This window comes from Meriones unguiculatus, chromosome 17, assembly GCF_030254825.1.
Source record: "Meriones unguiculatus strain TT.TT164.6M chromosome 17, Bangor_MerUng_6.1, whole genome shotgun sequence".
NCBI lineage: Eukaryota > Metazoa > Chordata > Mammalia > Rodentia > Muridae > Meriones > Meriones unguiculatus.
Genome location: NC_083364.1, coordinates 72,236,570 through 72,251,757, shown reverse-complemented (window position 1 = coordinate 72,251,757; position 15,188 = coordinate 72,236,570). Strand labels below are relative to the sequence as shown.

The window sequence follows — 15,188 nt, the reverse complement described above, 5'->3', positions numbered from 1 at the left end:
AGTTCATAGCTCAGTGCTTGTCCCCTTATAAGGAATAGATAAATGAACTCCAGCTGTCTAAAGAACTCAAGTTCAGGGCATGACTCAAAGTAGGCAAAAAGAAATGATGTGTGAGGCACAAGGCCAGCCATGAGGCTGCTTCGCTGTTTTGCTTTCTATCCAGTTTATCTGTCCTGGTTCATTCTACACAGAAAGAGCAATAGCAAAGCTATTTTACCTTGCTTTGATGGCCAGATTCAATGGCTGCAGGACCAGAAGCGGTGAAAAGATATCTGCCCCAAAGCTGAGAGCTGAAGGAGAGAAAAACACATTACCTTTCAACGCTTCCTCCCTGATCTGTCTGCACTTGCTTGTGTATTGTTTGAAGAATAGGCTTCGTATTCAGACATCCTCCTGTCTGATCCGCATAGCAATGGCTATAACCCTGATGGGTGACACATGTTGAATTGATACTGTTAAGGAAGTGCTTGAGTCGGGGGTGGGGGGAGGCTTGCTCTCTTTTATAGTTGCCATGAAAAAAGTCAATTTGTTGTCACTGGTTACTTCTTGAGAACCCGCGGAAGGTGGTGACTAAATCTCTCATTTTATGTTAGAGATGAACAGGTAGGCTAAGAGCAGTATGAGAGACATCGGATTTATAGATAAGGGAATATGAGAGGTATCGACCCTCAGAGAGACAGTGGTACAGAGTAAGAAACACGGTAAGAAAATATTTACAATGTCTTTTTTGGCTGTTAAAACCACGGCCATTCCTGAGCAGGAGAATATCAAACCAAAACATTAAGCATTACTAACACCAGGAGTCATCTGCTAACATGAGGACAAGGTGAAAATAAATAGGAGGTCATCTCTATTTTCTAGGATATAAAAAGCTAAAAGGGCAAAACTATGCATTTTGGAAGTTAACGAAGACAGGTTATTCTCGTTTTTTATGTTAGTAACAAGCACACCATAGAAAAAAGCATTTCCAGGCATGAAGTGTGAAATTCTATACCTGTCTGTTGTGAATTTTGGACACATTGAGCCAATAAAAAGAAAGATAGTAATGTCAGTGACCCAACAAATAAAGATCTACAGAAATAAACTACACTATCGCCTGCTCCTCTATAACCAGCTCTACCAAGACAGAGAAAAGGAAATTATATTCAGCTTGAATGCTTAATATTTTGTCTAGTTTTTTTATGTTTAATAATCTCACACAGCCACATATATTCCAAGTTGTTCTTGGTATGTTGGGCCAGTGGACAATGGAGCAATAACGGAGCCTGATAAAATCTGACATCACACTGTGTGCTGTAATGGATAAGGAGGAACTGTAATTACTAATTGCTCTGGTCATTCAAACTTATCCACAAGCACGTGGTGAAAGAAGATGGGTTTTAACAGTAATAATGTATTGTGTCACAAACAAACAACACCGTCTGCAAACAACATGACTCAGTTGTTAATGTTCATGCTTTGCAAACAAGAGGACCTGATCTATGGGCATGGTGTCCTGTGCTTTGCGAAGGCAGATACACATAAATCCCTGGGATTCACCGGCCAGCCAGTCTAGCCTACTTGGTGACAGATCCTGTATCAATAAACGGTGGCATTGGATGAAATAGACCCAAGGTTATAGTCTAGCCTTCACATACACATACATGAATGTACATCCACACTGAAACATGTGTGCATACACATACAACACACACACACACACACACACACACATACACATACTTCCTGATTAAAAAAAAAGTCATCTTTCATTATACCCAACCAAGACAATGGTAATGAATTTTATAGTAGTACAGGGACGTCATAGTTGCACATCATGCTATTATTGCTAACAAGTACAGAACACAAACTATGGCAGCGCAGACACTAACGCACGTGTATAAAAGGAGGAGCGCCAGATGGCTTCAGGCAAGTTTCCCTATCCACTATTCCCTAACCACTATCACCTGGCCATGCTGAGTCTTAGGAAACCAAGCTATTATCCTATTGTGTGTGGAAGTGAAGACAAATGGTATGTTTTAAACCTAGATCTCCAAGGCTTTACTCAAAAATGATGCCTCACACACAGGCTTAGCTGCAAATACAAGTCTGTTACTTATTCTTATTCATTACTACTTAAAAAAAAAATCCTAAAGTATAATACTGCTTTTTGTGAATTCCATCCATCCATTTACTCCCTTTCCCCCATTTCCAAGCATTTCTTACCTAATTATGAATAACCCAAGTTAAGACAAAATAAAGAACAAGAATTAGTATTGATAAAAATGAAAAAGGACAACTCATTTTTCATGAATGCATAATAATTTTGTTATGCGTAAATTGTACACCAATAATTTGAGACTCAAAAAACAGGTCTTTGCAGTATACCACTGGCCTGAGGTAGTCAATGCAGCCGCTAAAGGTGCTGAGTTAAAGTGGAAGAGGACTCGGTAAAATTATTTTCTTTTAATAGTGTAAGTGTGTTGATTATGTACACGTGTACAGGGATGGTTAGGGTACATGGCAGTATATCTATTATCATGTATAGAAAAGCCAGAAGACAATCGTACACGTGTACAGGGATGGTTAGGGTACATGGCAGTATATCTATTATCATGTATAGAAAAGCCAGAAGACAATCGTAGGAGTCTTCCTCTATCATCCTTCACCTTATCTTTTGAGACAGGGTCTCTCATTTAATGAGGCCAACTATTTTGCCAAGGATAGCTAGCCAGCAATCTCCTTTGTGCCTGTGATCTTTCCTCAAAGCCGGGTCTATAGGCATACACAGTCATTCCTAGCTTTAATGTAAGTGCTAGGGATTTGAACTTATATCCTCTTTTGTTAAATATTTTATTTTTACTTTTAATTATGTGTTTGTGCCTACATGTGAGTATATACATGTGAATTTGATTATTCCTTGAGGCCAGAAAATGATACTGGAAATGCTGTAGCTGGAGTCACAGGCAGTTGTGAGCTACCCAGTATGGGTGCTGGGAACTACACTCTACAGGGACAGTCCATGTTCCTAAACATTGAACCATCTCTCCAACCTCTGAACACAGGCCTTCCAGCTTTCATGGTGCTCTAGGCCACTCAGCCATCTCTCTAGGACCCAGATTAACATGATTTTAAGTTACACAATGCTTCCCCTGAAACGAAAACTTACTAGTTGCCTGGCCAATCATATACATATAGATCTCCATGGAGAACGGATCAGAGTTGAGATAAAGTACACTAATATTTATTGCAAATAAATCATTCCTTATAATAGCACAATAAAATGCACATTAGCCAATGCAATTTGGCAAATTTTTTATTGATTGAAATGAAAGACATTTTCTGAAATGCTACAATTACCATTTCAAGTCTCCAGAAGACCGAAACATCATCATCTAATAAAACAGTGTATTAACAGATTATAAGATAAAATAATGCAAAACGAGGCACAGTTAAGAATTTTACATTTTCTTTCATATGATTCTTATTTTTATATTTCTGCTATATATTTAATACATTATATCTAAACACAATTTGAGCAAAAAACAATAGAGAAGCAAACTCAGTTACTCATAATTCAGACCCATAGGTATCAGAACAAATAAGGCCACCAAATATTCATCTCACAAAAATTACTACAGCAATAATAATCGTACCTGATGAATAATTCAGATTTGAAATTAAAGAATCAAACAGTTTGCCAGTAAAGTAACATTTAAAAATTATTCTATGCTACACTTCATTTGCAAATCTTAATTTCTTGGATAGCTTTGAAATAAACATTGCTAATATTTTAAGCACATCCTTCCCATCTACTTCATAAGCAACTTTATATATTTGCATGATCCAACACTGAATTTCCGCCTGATGTTTTGGCTAGACAGCCGTGTTTTGCAAAGCTTACACATCATCAACACTCTGACGAATCAGCCAATGCATCTGCGTGAGATGGGCTGAGGTCAGGTCTCCTCAGTTTGGCAGATCCACGTTCTGAAGGATGAGCGCCACTCGGCTTGGAATGTACACCTGTCAACGCAAGCACACCGCTGTAAGTGAAAGAAATGCTGGACATGCTGTCATAACATCAAAGTGACGCAGGCATTATGCAGTCTCGCATGTGACGAAGGTTACAGTGATTCTTCTGATTCCACCAGACATCTGAAGGCTCTTAGTTTTCAACAGTTTTGGCATCAATCTAAAGCTATTCCAACAATAACCACTAGAGGGCTCCAAACTATTTACAAAAGATGCATTTCCTCACAGGAATGAGGTAAATGGCTCCCTTAAGCCACATTTCACTATTAGGTGCTACACAAGGGTTGCATGCAGTTCACAGGGTTGTAGTGATTCGATGAATAAATGCAACAATTGGGTACTCAAAAGAACATTTCTCTTCACTAAGACACTATATAATCTTACCATTTCTTTTTTTTTTTTTTCCAATGCAGTTAATCTTACCATTTCTAAATAAAGTCAAAGAACAAAACTGGAATGTAACATAATTTTATCAGGCCTTGTTTCAAGTTAACCCAATGATGATGATGGTGATGATGACGATGATTACAATGATGATAAACAGATAATAAACAAAATAATTGTTTTTTCTCACAAGTATTGAACTATGTTAGGAAGGCTGGGTCCTGATGCATTTAATGTCTGCATTAAAAAATAGATAAGTATTTGGAGGAGCAATGCTAAGCTGCTATGTTCACACATCCAAAAAGCCCTCTAATGTAGCTACTCATAAAACAATCTTCATAACATTTATAACTAATAAACTGTGTGACCTGATTTATTTTCTATATAACATACTTAAGTTATAGCAATGTAAATAATAAATGGTATTATAGATTACTGATGCCATTGTGAGACATTTTCCACCTCTTTGGTAATATTTTACCATATTCAGTTATTTTATCTCTACATGAACACTCAACAGAATTTTAAAAATGCTTCTCACAGTTTACAACCCAAACCATAAAAGCATGGCTTTATGAAGAAAAACTAAAATAATGTCAAATGCATCTTAACTTTGCCAATGGCCTCACTATTTTTGTCTAAGAGATTGGACAGTAAAAAGTTCCAGCTATGCTTCCAAAGAAGTCAGACAGATCAAAGGAGCTAGTAGCTTTAAACGTTAAAACACAGTCCATTTTAAAAGGTGTCATTTAAATAAAATTATGCTATGAAAGCAATGGCTAGAGGCCAGTTTTTCTAATCTTCCCTTAAATGTAACAGTGATTTGGAAAATAATATTCATCTGATAAAAAATTTCACAAATACCAATAGTCACTGTTTAGTCAGGTGTCACAATCTGATTAGCAATCAAGTATATTGAAAAAGATAAATATCACATTTCTGTAGTAATTACAGGTGGGGAATCAAGTATTCCAACGCCAAAATATTTTGACCTATAATTTACACATTACATTAATGGCTAAATTTATTTTTAAACCATATTACAATGTAACTGCTACTGCAATTCATTGTATCTCTTAATTTCATCCATTCATTTCATTTCAATTCATTTCATTTTTTTTTTTTGGCTAAGACACAGATATGTAAGGTAAGATGTAGGAAATTGTTTCAACAAAGGGAAGCTAGACATATTCACAAATAAGGGAAGACTACTCCATGCACTACTCCAAATCAAGGGATGGCAAACTTCTACAAAGAGGCCACAGACAAAAGAAACAACCTAGATGTCCCTCAATGAGGAATGGATACAGAAAGTGTGGTACATTTACACAATGGACTACTACTCAGCTATTAAAAACAAGGAAATCATGAAATTTGGAGGCAAATGTTGGGAACTAGAAAAGATCACCTTGAGTCAGTTAACCCAGAAGCAGAAAGACACACATGGCATATACTCACTCAGAAGTGGATATTAGCTATATAATATAGGATAAACATACTAAAATCTATACTCCTTAAGAAGCTAAACAACAAGGAAGAACCTAGGGAAGTTGCTCAATTCTCATTCAGAAGAACAAACACTATAAACATTAGAAGCAGGAGAAAACAGGGAACAGGACAGAAGCCTTCCACAGAGGGCCTCTGAAAGACTCTATTGATCAAGGCATCAAAGCCAAATGCTGAGACTCATAGCCACATTTTGGGTAGAGTGCAGGGAATCTTATGAAAGAAGGGGAAGATAGAATGAGCAAACAGGAGCTCCGAAAGGAGACCAACAGAGCAAAAAATACTGAGCCCTGCAAACCCTTGCAAGGACTGATACTCCAAAGACCATCCATAGAGAGGACATAAAACCTAGGTTCAGGTGTAGCCTGCAGACTCAGTCTCCAAGTGGGGTCCCTAGTAGGGGAGCAGGGTCTTTCTCTGGCATGAATTCAGTGGCTGTCTGATTACCTCCCCCTGGGGGATGCAGCTTTGGCAGGCCACAGAGGAAAACAATGCAGCCACTCCTGATGAGACCTGATAGACTAAGGTCAAATAGAAAGGGAGGAGGACCTCCCCTATCAGTGGACTGAGGGAAGGGCATGGGAGGAGAAGAGGGAGGGAGGATAGGATTGGGAGGGATTGAGGGAGGTGGCTATAGCTGGGATACAACTTGAATAAATTGTAATAAATGATGATGATGATGATGATGATGATAAAAGAAACCTGCCAAGGCAAAAGAGAAGAAAACAAAAGGGACCAACAGTCTGGTATGTTCATTTCCTCACTAAGCACCCATGATACAAAATTAGATAGCAGTCTGTCCCTCCAAAGAGCAAATGTCTTACGAGATTGTAATCCATATGTTATAAACATAGTTACTAAGTCTAACTAGTAGGTAAGATAGGAGATTCTGCCACAAGCCATCTTATATCAAAGAGCAATTTAAATTTTGACCTACCACCAGAAAACAGACATTTCACATTCCTCTCCATTAACATCATCCTGAGAGGACAGAAGCCTACCACGGAGGGACTCTGAAAGGCTCTACCCAGCATTGTATAAAAGCAGATAATGAGACTCATAAACAAATTCTGGGTAGCGTGCAGGGAATCTTAGGAAAGAAGGGGGAGATAGTAAAACCTGGAGAGGACAGGAGATCCACACGGAGAACAACAGAACCCAAAAAATCTTGGCACATGGGTCTTTTCTGAAACTCATACTCCAATGACCAATCATAGATATAACCTAGAACCCCTGCTCAGATGTAGCCCACGGTAGCTCAGTATCTAAGTGGGTTCCCTAGTAAGGGGAACAGAGACTGTGTCTGACATTAACTCAGTGGCTAGCTTTTTTACTACCTCCCCTGGATGGAGGAGAAGCCTTGCCATGCCACAGAGGAGGACAATGCAGCCAGTTTATATGAGACTGATAAGCTAGGGTCAGACGGAAAGGGAGAGGACCTCCTCTATTGGTGGACTTGGAGAGGGGCATGGGAGGAGAAGAGGGAAGGAGGGTGGGACTGGGAGGGAATGAAGGAGGGGGCTACAGTTGAGATACAAAGTGAATAAACTGTAATTAATATAAAAATAAAAATTTAAGAAAATCATCCTGAGAAAATATTGTCACATAACAGTGGCATCGGGAATCTGGAAATTGAAGTCTCCTGAAGAAGTTGCAATGAGACGCATTAATCAGGCTGGGTTCGAATAACGATCAGTTCTTCTCAGTATGCAGCACAGGGATGTACCAGAAGAGGTCCACTCAGTCTCTTATTTGGATTCTAGGCAATTATGGTAGCTACTGTTTGATTCCTATCTTCATAGTGATATATTAATGGAATATAAATAACAACTATCATGTTTAAGAAGACTTCTTTTTGGTAATTTTAGCTAGTTCAAATTTAAGAATTGAAAACCACAGAAATAAGAATTTCACATTTGCAATATATGCATTGACTTTTCCACTTTAGCATTACGTGATTAAAAATATTATGAGAATTCTTACTAAATGATGCTGACCATTGTTGTGTAAGGAACTTTATTGCCCCAATTCCAGTTCAATACCCTTCAGTTGATAACCACGTAGTATCTTTTACAGCAATATTATATCGCTATAGGTTTTGGTGGACTGTTACCTCAATGCTGTTCTGGAGCCTTTGTGCTATAAGCAGAATTTTAAAACTTCCACAAGCTAACGCTTTTAATCCACTCTGTTTATGAAATTTTGAGTTTTAGTCTCTATGTGGTTTCTTTGTATGTAAACCAATTTTCTTAGTGGCTAGAAAACGACTGCCAATTATGCTACAGGCTGAACATAATCAGTGTTAATCCTTATGATGAGATCATTAGAAATGCGAACAATCTTGGGCCCTTGAACCTTAATGTATAAGTATAGTCTGTATTTCCTTTTTCACTATTTAAATTCCAAAATGGCATGATTTGTATGGCAGGAGGGGAGACACAGACAGAAGCAGATTTATACATAAATGTTTAAGTATGTTTAAATATAATAGAAACAACCTAGAAACCTACTACAGAGGGCCTCTGAAAGCCTCTGCCCTGCAGATTATCAAAGCAGATGTTGAGCCTGATGGCCAACTCTCGGGCAGAGTGAATGGAATTTTGTGTAGGAAGTGGGAAATAGTGGGAGCTGGAGAGGACGGGGTCTCCACAAGGAGAGCAACAGAACAAGAAAATTTGAACACAGGGAACTTCCCAGAGACTCATACTCCAACCAAGGACTATTCATGGAGATGACCTGGAACCCCTGCGCAGACGTAGCCCATGGCAGGTCGGTGTCCAGGTGGGTTACCTAGTAATGGGAAGAGGGACTGCCTCTGACATAATCTGATTGGCCCGCTCTTTGATCACCTCCCCCTGATGGGGGAGCAGCCCTACCAGGCCACAGAAGAGGACAATGCAGCCACTTTTGACAAGAACTGATAGACTAAGATCAGAAAGGAGAGGAGAACCTCCCCTATCAGTGGACTTGGGGAGTGGCATGCATGCAGAAATGGGAGGGAGGGTGGGATCGGGAGGGGAGGAAGGAGAGGCTTATGGGGGGATACAAAATCAATAAAGTGTAATTAATAATTAAAAATATAATTTCCATCTTGGTACACACATACAGAAAAGATTTAGCATCTATGTTTTAGGACGTATGTATTGTAAAACATATTTGATTAGATTTTCAGCCTCACACGTACTACAGTGAGGGCCCCAAAAAGCAACACAGGAGACAATGTACTATACATCCCTGAACTTCACTGTCTAGCCATAGTCAGAATAACCTGGTCCAAAGCAAGCAGCATCCCAATCACTTACTGAGTGTCACATGCATGCAAATCTGCCTACCATTTTGGCTAGTCCAAAAAGTCTTCATGGCTACGGTGACTGCTAGTGTGGCTCAAAACTACCTGGTCACATGGTGATCCGGCATGTCAGCCCGGCCCTGTTATTTTTCTTTAGGATCCTAAATGGGTTGCAAAGTTAGTCACGTAATTTTGAAAAACACATTTAAAATGCAAAGACATAATGTTACACAGGGCATTTAAAAAACATGTTAGAAAGTGCTAAATTTGGCAATAGCCCATTCAGATATAATATTGGTGGGATGCAAATATTCTTCACTGAAAAAAGATCAGATGTTTTTATAGTTTATATTTTTCTGTTAATAAGTGACTGTTGGGTAATTTTAATTTTCATAGATGGGTGTGAGTTTACAAAGTACTTTCTAAGAAAAATGTAATTAGCTGTCATTTTGTATGAAGAGTCAAAAGTAACATATATCATAATATTATAATTAAGTTATATTTGTTAATTCAATTACTCTAAATTATTATATAATTATATATAGTGCATATTAATTCAGAAATATTAAGGAAACTAAACTCGAAGAATTGAGGGCTTTTTTTTTTTTAAATAAGTAAACATGTATATAGGTAGTGCCAAAGGCATGTTATGACTGTTAATTTCTATTTTCAATATTTATCAAAGAGAGACAATAGAAAACGCACCTCACGTAAGCCAAAACCCTTGAAAATCCCGCATTTTGAATAGGAACAAATCACGTGTTGAGAAGGAGCCAAGCTAAAATGGTAATTAATGCCAGGCCTCCTGCTTCAGTCACAACCCCTCTACCGCCCTGGCCTCTGTGGCTGGAAAGAAGCACAGCTCACATGGCCTTGAAGCCTCTGTGCTCTCCTTTAAGCTACGAGATTGGAGTTTGTGAGCTGGGGAACATGTGCCAGTTAACACACAGGTTAACAAACCAGCTCCTGTGTCAGAAGCTAGAATACAGAGAAGAGATCATGCTAAAATGGGGCATCGCAAACCATCAACACAGCTGGCTAGAGGAGTGCAGCCCCACCACTTCAGCAGCTATGAGGTGCCTGGACTTTCCCACCGCCTTTCAGTGGTGTGTGAATCTGGTGACCCTGCTCTCCTGGTTTCCAGGGAGGCGTCGCAGACAGAGCCGAGCCAGGACCCGCTGATGCTGCAGGATGCAGGTGTATTTTAGGATTCCTCTGAGCTCTGTTTGTTGCTGTCTTTGAAAGCAGATTTGACACCTACTCAGCAGATCCCCTGGATTACTGAGCTTGCACATTAAGCTTCAGCAAATGCTGCGAACCAGTTATGATGAGCAGAAATTTCACGGAACGAGGGAAAGTTATAGTTAGTTTCCCTTTCATTACTCGGGGACTGCGGGGCACAGAGGTGATCTCGTTGGTGATTGTATGAGCCATGGTGCACCGAGGGTCACTTTCAAGCACTTGATTGGATTCCAGCACTCACAAATCAGTTTACGAAGGAGCTTGACTTTAATGAGGCATTCCTGTAACAGATGCTTTTGTTTACGTAATTTCTTGTCCCCTGCCCTTTACCCTCATTGCTTAACAGAATAATTGGCAAGAAGAAACTTGTTTTCTTGGACTCCTTCCAGTGATCAGTTTATCTGGAACCTGAACTTATAGAGCAGCAATTTCTAAAGCACCAGTGGTCTCTGAGAAACAGACATTGCTGTGAGGAAAGCAGGCTCCCATCCTGACTATGATAGATCATAGCTCTTTTGTGCATAGTCCTTAGGACCTTTTTCTTTCCTCTGTGCTCGTTCATGGTATATTACTAAGACCAAGGGGGAAGGGACAGTCTCCATTCAATCTGCTAATTCAGAGGCTGTTTCATGTCTGTGAGGTCACTTCAGTTAGTGCTTGAAAAGTAACCTGGTTGCCTCCACCACTGGCATGTTGACTGGATTTTAATTATGTCATAAAATTTTTTCTCTTGGGGCTGGAGACATGGCTCGGAGGTTAATAGCATTGGTTGTTCTTACAAAGGTCCTGAGTTCAATTCCCAGAAACCACATGGTGGCTCATAACCATCTATGATGATATCTGGTGCCCTCTTCTGGCAGGCAGAATATTGTATAAACAAATAAATAAATCTTAAAAAAAATTCTCTCCTGAAAAAATGACTGGATGCCAAAGTATTGCTTATCTATGCCTATGAGTAAGAGTGTTTGAAAATCATTTTTTCCAACTTGGGAGAAAGTTTCTGTAACCAAGCATTCTAAAGGCACTTACTGTCTTGATATGTTCAGGGTATTAAAATGGCTGAGCATGGTGGTGCAAACCTTTAATCCCAGCACTCAGGGAGGTAGAGACAGGTGGATCTTGGTGAGTTTGAGACCATCCACGTCTACAAAGTGAGTTCAAGAAAGCCAAGGCTACAGAGAGAAACCCTGTCCCCCCCCAAAAAAAAATAATCAAATGACACCTAGGGTGCAGTGTTTAAATACATGACCCTAAGGACTTAAAGCCAAGGATGAGGACATTTTGCAGTTTTTGGAAAGCTTGGCTTTGTTAATGGGATTCTGCTTCCTAAGAACCTCTTGCCTCAGAGTGGATAGCACTGCATGTCCTCATTTACTGATGAGGACAGTGCGTGCACAAGTTAAATCACTCAATGCTTAAAGCCATAGGGCGCTGGAATCCAGGTCTCTCCTATGATATTTGTCATCAACTCACTGTAGCAGCAGAGGCTCTCCATAGCAAAATTCTGTTGAGATACAGGAACCTTTCATAAGTCTATCAACAAAAGAATTTGAGTGGATGAAGTTCAGCTTTCCTGCGACAGGCTGCTGCTACTCAGGTTCTTCCTCCTGAGCTAAATCACCTCCCTGAACGCCTCAGGAGTCTTATTCCACATCTTTTAGGTAATTTCCTCACTCACTTACGGAACTATTTTTACCAGTCTTATTGCACATGTCAAAACTGAACGCCCTGACAGGTTATAGCTGTAGTTCTTCAAAAGTGGAATCTGATACTACCTGTGAGTCTTCTCTTTTAACCATGTGCACACCCTCTCTCTGTACCCACCAGAGCCATTAACACACTCACATACACCCACAAGAACAACAGCTGAGTCTGCCTGGCCAGCGTGTTTACATCACAACTCAACTGCCATTGATGCAGTCTTTCCACTCATTTTATGGCTGATCCACTCCATCTGGAATATAGATAGTACTTAAATGAGGGACTTCTGCAACTTCAAGTGGTAGGGCATAGTATAAAAATGGAACCCAGTGGCACCATGCAGTTTTTAATACTTAACTTTCGAACTTCTTGAAAAGTGAATAATTTTTAAAAACCTGCCTACTTGCTATGACGTATCCTCATGTTTGTTAAATATTTCTTGATGTCATGAATATAACATAATACCTCTCATAATGAAAGAGAAGAATGGAAATTTGAGGAAGATTGTATATATATATATATATATATATATATATATATATATATACACACACACACACACACACACACACACACACACACACACACACAGAGAGAGAGAGGGGAAACAGAATGGCGGCATATGATCAGCCAGGAAAAGCAAAAGGAAAGAAAATATGATTTATATGTAACCTGAGCCTACCATATGGCCATAAATTAAATGAATCACTCTTAGTCTAAAATGTTGCTAAACTCTACATCTTCTAAGAATGGAAACTGAATATTTGAAGGCAGCATCCTATCATCTGTTTCAACACTACAGTGCCACAAAACTCTTATGATAAAGGGCTCTTCTCAGTTACAAGAATAATCAAGAGAATTTATAGTTACAAAGTATTCAGTCCTCAATTTACTAGATGATAGAAAGGATATAAATCATTTACTTCTTCAAGATGTTTTAAATCAAACTTCATTAAATAGACAATAATGTAGACATCCATTTAATGAAATATACTGCAGAGAAAGCAATAATTAAATTGTTTTTACAAAGAATAGACATGGTTGTAATTGGAAACAAACAAACAAAGCAAACCTGTCCCCTCAAGCCCACAGAAATGTCTTCAAATTCTATCAATATTTTTCCAATTGTACCCAAATATCCTTCAGTGTTACTCTTCCTAAGACCCAGTGTCTCTCACCACACTTCTATGCTTTCCCTACCTTTTAGCTCCACCTCATGTTAATATTTAAAGAATTGTGTCTTTGAATGAAACCGTAACTATGAAGTAAGTAAGTTAGTATACAATGAAGAGTTAGTATACAAAGTTAGTATACAAATGAAGAAGTTAGTATACAAAAAAAATCATCTAAAGAATCATACTTACCAAAAGAGAATATGGGCGCCCATTATGTTCAAAAGCTTCCGCAAAGTAGTCGGTATTGTGGTCCAGTCTCTGGTGTCCTCCATACTCCGCTGCGTCAGAATCTAGCACAATTTTGAATGTACAACCCTTAAGGAATTCACAACACTACAGGAGTGGATGGAGACATTATAAATACACTCTAAATGTTAAACCATGATTTGTGCTGTGAAATTGTTCCTTCTCAACACGGCAGAGTTTCTCCTGTGTGAAAGAGCTTCTATATCTACCGTCACACTCGACATGCACTGGGTCTTTCATACATTTTATCCAGAGACATCATGCAACCTGGCATTATCAGAGTCCCTACCTATGAGAATTCCCTTGGCTTTGGAAGCAACCCATCCTCAGTGCGACATTCTGTTCCTCACTGAAGAGAAACAGGGCTCATTGGGAACAGTTCTACCTAGAAAATCCACAAGGGATACACTTAATATATACTGTGATATACCACGGCGAGAATTACCTTGTTAGTAACATCTGTCTTTCAAATGCTTTAATGTATGATAAAATGCATAGACACATGTATACATGCATGGGTTAGACTCCTGATTGATCCTCATTTGGAAGAAATTTTCATTCCTTCCTCATCTTTAAATTCATGGAGCTTTTTAGAATCTGAATACCAGAGGGACAGACAAACAATGACATGAACAAAGTATGGCTGGAAGATTTCCAGGAGCAGCCTTACCCCAACTTCTTGGTTTGTAGACAATACATTGCTATTAATATAGTACAAACAGGTACATGCACTGCCATTGCCACTTGTGTGGCATCATGGAATCTGCTATAACCTAATAGACAATTGCTCTATTGCATTACTAAAGATTAAAGAGGCTCTCCAGCAGGTTAGCCCAGTGTCCTCTCAGACTCACGTATACACTGAGTCATCAACATGACTATACTTAAGGAAGATAAGCAAAGGCTGTTTTATTAACTGAAAAGTCTAGAAATTGCACATTAAAATAGACAAGTAAATACCTCTCAGTACTTAGAGTTCCCCCCACCCCCCCAGCCTTATGCTGAATAAAGACAAAACTAAGGTATTTTAGTTTTCTTTCCCTGGCACATAATTTTTCAGTACCAAGAACATTTTTACATTTTTCATACAGTAAAAAGATCCTAAGAATCATGGATATGAACAATGATCAATGGCCTATCATTTTTATCCTTTGGAAACCTTGGTCTGGGTCAGAGATGCAGATGGACACACCACAGGAAATTTGCTGGAAGTAGTGCCTCTGTCTAGGTCAATGCAGGTCAGTCTGCTCAGATTCACACTGATGCTCAGAATTAGGGTGCTAGCATGCTCAAAGGAGGTAGAAGTGGGGGAATTCAAATGATATTTTCTGGGCTAGAAATTACAAGTGCATTCTAAACTCAATGTGGCTGAAATGACTTAAGCCTACCAGTATATTTTATGGTGAAATATAGTTGGTAAACATTACTGTAGACACAATAAATAAATGAAGCACCAAGAGATGACCAAAATAAAGTTTAGTTCTGATCTTCACTTTAGTTCATCAAACACATGGATTTATGTCTAAAAGGTCACAGTTTGGAGAATAATGCTCCCAGAATACATTTTTCATGACTACAGAATTAAATGATCAACAAATTATTAGTTAGCAACATGAATTTTGATGAAGGCA

General features: G+C 38.9%; 1 protein-coding gene across 2 annotated transcripts in view; it reads right to left on the bottom strand.

The window, feature by feature from the left end:
* Window positions 1-3,277: 3,277 nt before the first annotated feature.
* Gbe1 (1,4-alpha-glucan branching enzyme 1) overlaps window positions 3,278-15,188 on the bottom strand; it is a 262,697-nt gene continuing 250,786 nt past the window's right edge. For both annotated transcript variants that reach the window (XM_060370626.1, XM_060370625.1), the window contains exons 15-16: window positions 13,501-13,618; window positions 3,278-4,005 (exon numbers count right to left, since the gene is read on the bottom strand). In XM_060370626.1, the coding sequence (XP_060226609.1) occupies window positions 3,949-4,005; window positions 13,501-13,618 (175 nt within the window). In that variant the 3' untranslated portion in view covers window positions 3,278-3,948. The remainder of the gene's footprint in view (window positions 4,006-13,500; window positions 13,619-15,188) is intronic.